This window comes from Etheostoma cragini, chromosome 6, assembly GCF_013103735.1.
Source record: "Etheostoma cragini isolate CJK2018 chromosome 6, CSU_Ecrag_1.0, whole genome shotgun sequence".
NCBI classification, from domain to species: Eukaryota; Metazoa; Chordata; class Actinopteri; order Perciformes; family Percidae; genus Etheostoma; species Etheostoma cragini.
The window spans coordinates 1,646,576-1,651,729 of NC_048412.1; the positions used below are offsets into that span (position 1 = coordinate 1,646,576).

The 5,154-nt window shown below is 45.2% G+C and overlaps 1 protein-coding gene across 1 annotated transcript in view; it reads left to right on the plus strand.

The window, feature by feature from the left end:
• Nucleotides 1-4,808, plus strand: part of znrf2b (zinc and ring finger 2b) — a 28,220-nt gene extending 23,412 nt beyond the window's left edge. The window contains exons 3-5 of the mRNA XM_034874776.1: nucleotides 3,660-3,765; nucleotides 4,011-4,082; nucleotides 4,671-4,808. Of these exons, the coding sequence (XP_034730667.1) occupies nucleotides 3,660-3,765; nucleotides 4,011-4,068 (164 nt within the window). The 3' untranslated portion in view covers nucleotides 4,069-4,082; nucleotides 4,671-4,808. The remainder of the gene's footprint in view (nucleotides 1-3,659; nucleotides 3,766-4,010; nucleotides 4,083-4,670) is intronic.
• The last annotated feature ends 346 nt before the right edge of the window (nucleotides 4,809-5,154 follow it).

Genomic DNA, 5,154 nt, shown 5'->3' on the forward strand with positions numbered 1-5,154 from the left:
CACACACACACACACACACACACACACACACACACACACACACACACACACACACACACACACACACACACAAAGCAGCTGCTTGTGCAACTGTCAAGTCTTTTTTTGCCATCATCATCACATTGAGCGATGTTTGTTTCTTCTAGTTTGATGCTATCTCTGCTCTAAATTCTGTTCTCGATCTACATACATTTCGAAATCCACATGAACCTCTCTTCCCTCTTCCCGTTGGCATGAATGGGATTCACCACATATCTATTATTTGAAAAGCAAACACGTCACTTTCAAACCTTGTTCACGTTCTCTCTGCTTCCCTCGTTATTTCCTCACAAGCAATGTAGCATTTACAGTAAAGGCTATTTTTAAAATGGTATATGTAGATGTATGGTATGGTAATATGTACAGTATAGGGTTAGAGAACCATCACACCATGATAAAATATACATTTATTAGGATAACCGCTGGATTGATTCAGGAGAGCATCGATTAATCGTTCCTCAAAGAATTCACGCTGAGCTACATTTAGAGTAAAACCGCATCATCCCAATGCTTTAAATGAATGTTCTCAGGTCCAGAATATGTTAGCGAGTTGTTCCAGATGTGAACTAGCCACAGACAGCTGCCTTGTCCACGGACTCACTACAGTATGTCGCTATAGTTGACGAGATTGCGCGTTGTAGAAAGAATATAGAAGATAAACTATGGATAATTGCCTTTATTTTTGGAAAGTTTCTATTGGTTCCCGCTGGCTGTACATTTACAGGGGAACAACTGGAGGAACATGTATTTCTGCCACCCAAGACTTCTCACCTGTCATGGAAACTGTATGATGGTGTTTGACAGCAGAGCAGAAACAGGGAGGGGCAGGTAACCGCCCGCCCAAGTCAACACCACTCGTGGTTTGGCCTTGAAATGATTATTTTCACACACATGAACCTATCCACCGCAGGCTCATCACGCCGACACAAACAGCAGCTGTCATGTGTACATAACAGCACAGCTCTGTGTGTGTTTCCATAGAACCGCCTTCTAGAGGGCGAGATGGGTCCTGACCCCGTTTCAGATTTAGAACCTGCTGTGAAACAGACTGATGATCCTGTCAGAGTCCTGCAGCAGAACTCTGCTCTCTGCTGATCCCGGATCCTTCCTGGCGGGGTCTTTACAGAGGTTAGGGTTAACTGTTGTCTGGTTATTTATCACGGTTGCCAAAATGTTTCTCCTAAAGGAAGCAGAAGCAATATTTTCAGCCTGAACGAACAGATTTATGATTTCCATTCATGATAGTGACGCTTTAAAGGAACACGCCAATTTATTCACCATGTCCCTCAGAGATTAGATTAGATATATTCATAGATGCCCTTCTCATCTCCGTGCATGGTGTTACTCTGTCCGGCCCCCTCACCGCTAGCTTAGCTTAGCACAGACCCTGGAGGTACCGGCTCCGTCTAGCCTACTGCTCCCAATAGGTGTCAAAATAACGCCAACGTGTTCCTAATTACACGATAGAAATAAGGTCACACGAAACGCAGCCATCTCCTAACTTTATACTAACTGGGAATTATATTCCCCGAAGACGAAGCACTGCTACTTCTGCTACTTGGGCGGCGTGATTTGCTCAAAGCAAACAGGAAGCCCCGTGAAGAGTAGCGGTGCTTTTCTTGTGTTAGACTAATCACTCTGCCCAAGCAGCCGAAGTAGCAGTGCTTCGGCTTCTTAGCTTGTTTCGCAGTCAACTTGGAAGGCAAAAAACTCTAAACTGGACCGCCCCAAAAACCTCTGAATAGTTCTACTTGTTGTTAAATTCAACGTGAGCGGCAGCCAAATGATCCTGCGTTACTCAGCAGGATCATTTAAAAGGCAACCGCCCTATTTCTGACACCGTGGTGGCAGAACTGTTGCCATGGTGTGTGTATGCACCATTCACCCATAGGTGGGACTTACTGTGGTAATACACTCTTTCTGATTTCTGATGGTAGGTGGAAAAAACACGTTACAGGATCGCACCCCCTTCATTCCAGTGAAAGTTGTTCACAGGCACCACCAGTTGATTGGGTTATAGACTTTCTTTGGCCCAGCAAGCTTGTCCCTCCCCGATGTGAGTCGAGTGCAGATGCGAGTCTCACATGCTCAGATTTTAACGGTTTAAAGCATAACGTGTCATACTGAAATTAGTGAAATCCATGAAATAATAAACTTTTCTCATTACAATAACAAAAGGTGGAAATCGTTGTAGATATCGATGGTTGATTGGTTGCTAACGTTAGCTCTGAACACCATTCTATTGACAGCCTTTTTTGTATTTGATGCTAACTTGTAGCTAGCAGTGAACCAGCTTGGTTAAGTAGGTCCATTTTTACTGTGTTAACATTACAGAAGTCTCTCGTTAGCATCTCGGAGGCTACTTCAGACGTTACAGAAGTCTCTCGTTAGCGTCTCGGAGGCTACTTCAGACGTTACAGAAGTCTCTCGTTAGCGTCTCGGAGGCTACTTCAGACGTTACAGAAGTCTCTCGTTAGCATCTCAGAGGCTACTCATCGTAAAGTGACGCATGCTCAGCTCCCATCTGCACTCGACTCCCATTGGGGAGTGACCCAGCTGACTTCCCATAACACATCAGTGTGATCGTCGTGTCTCTTTCCGTCTGTCTCTGACGGTGTGACCGGCGCCGTTGGTACATCAAAGATGTTTCCCCCTCAGCTGAGCAGCAGGCCGTGTGCCACAGCGCATCATAACGAGCTTTTTCCTATGTGGGTTAATCCACTGTTGCATAAGGCCACTTCTAATGACTGGGCTTTGCAGGTGATGGCTTTAATGGTACATGCGCTGACTTCCACTTTAGAGACCAGTGCAAAAAACACACACACACACACACACACACACACACACAAACAAACTTGGAGGGACTTAATCTGAGCACTCTACAGTGCATAAACCAATTAAAATAGAAAGCATAGAGGAGGATAAACCAAAAAGCGGGTGCACGGATGGTGGGTTGGTGGTGTGGGCGCCCCTGTGTAGGGGTTTACTCCTCGAAGCAGCGGACCGGGGTCCGACTCCGACCTGCGGTCCTTTGCTATGTGTCATTCCCCCCCCCTCCCCTTTCATATCTTCAGCTGCCCTGTCAAAAATAAAGGCCGAATATGCCCCCAAAATAATCGTTAATTAAAAAAAAAAATGGTTTGGATGGACCATGTGGGTTTTCCTCAACCTCCGCTCTGCCCCCCAAGGCAGATATAATATTTAAAGCAGAGCGGGAAAGTAGAACTAGCTTTATGTTGGATTTTGAGGGACAATATTCAGGAGTAATTTTTTTAGTAAATCCAATGAAACTGAACAAAAGAACAAAGATCTTAAAAATAAGTGATAAAAACATAGCTAATCTTGGGTAAACAACCAAAGATGACATCAGCAGTAAATAAAGAAATATACCTTTTTGTATAATTTTTTTTATAAATAATAAATAGAAACACAAACATGTTAAAGTTGAATGCAGGCAAGTGAAGGTCATATGAACTTAAACATGTAGCATATCTACCTGGACATTGTGAGAAGATCTCATGTTATTTTAGTTGTGTTATAAATGATGTAATGACAGAAGTTTATGCTTATTATATAATCGTTACTGACGCCAGTGGTGTGATGTGTCTGCTGTCTTACAGAGGACGTCCTGACCAAGGATGCAGGGGAATGTGCAATCTGCCTGGAGGAGCTGGTCCAGGGAGACACCATCGCCCGCCTGCCCTGCCTCTGCATCTACCACAAAGGGTGGGAACCCTTTAATGTCTAAGGGGGGGGGGGGGGGGGGGGGGGGGGGGGGGGGGGGGCTGTGTTTAGGCTGCATCACTTTATTTCTTTCCCTTAAACGCAGCTCAGCACAGAACGAAAGACGACTTATCCACATTATTTCGATATATATATAAAAGGAATATGGGTTGCTATTTCAAATACTGTATGTGTCATGAAAACTTAATTGCGTGACTCATCTCTTCTTTGCCCCCCCCCCCCCCCAGCTGTATCGATGAGTGGTTTGAAGTGAACAGATCATGTCCGGAGCATCCATCAGATTAAAGCGTTTTGCACAGGTAAAGTGTTTCCATACATGGGCGGAGCTTGGGGGGGGGGGGGGTTCCGGGGCTCCAGCCCCAGATGTTTTTCTCAAAGCCCTGAATCTTTAAGGTTTTAAGTTCCCCCTCGGTCTCTCTGACTGGACCAGCAAATCAATGGAGCAAAAGTTCTGTTGCTGAGGAAACATCGCCATTCAACTCTGAGAACGGAAACATTAATAATGCTGTTTAAGCCAAATTGAAACTTGAAAAGAGGAACAGCCGACAGTTTTTGCCACTTTAGATAGCAGCAATTAAAATGAGTCTTCCTCACATTAGTTGTATTTTGGTTCCAGAATGATGAAGACAGTTGGAGAACTGTGAGATACAAAACAACCCGGCAATAATCAGGATTTTCCCAAACGATATGCAGAGGTTTGAAGGCGTTCTATTATCAAATAGCTTCAAAGATTTTCCATATGTCTGCTGTAAATGAGATCCCCCCCCCCCCCTGGGTCTAGCTCCGCCCCTGTTTCCTAACATCACAGACATCTCTTCTTTTTTTTTTTATCTTGCTGGTCTTTGTGGGATTGTTTTTAATCTTCTGTGTTGCTTGTTTGATGCCAGGTACTCTACAATGTGACGGATCTCTGAAATGAAGTATGGATCCACAAGACTGCTGGACACTGTGATCAGTTTATCCCCCCCCCCTCGTAATGTAGAACCACTGTGTGCCAAATCTCATTAAAGCAATCTTCAGGGATACAGACTTTTTGTGTTAATGTTTGGGTTGCACATCCACGCTCAGTCTCAGGCCCGACAGAACGATCTCCACCTCCCATCCTCTCACCGCCCCACAGGACATGATGGCAGGCGGGGCTCTTCTTCCTCAGTGGCCACGGGACGCCAGATATCAGCTGATTGTAAACCAGGACACTGGAGGAGGTCTGTCCATCCACTCCTCCTGCAGCATCAGTCTACCAGTGCCTTGTTGTTTCTACGCCCAGCCACAGCAGGACAGGACTGTAGCAGAGCCGGCTGGATCCACGTGGGGGACCGTCTCATCTCAACTGCCATCCTACAGTTAGAGATGTTCCGATACCAATATGAA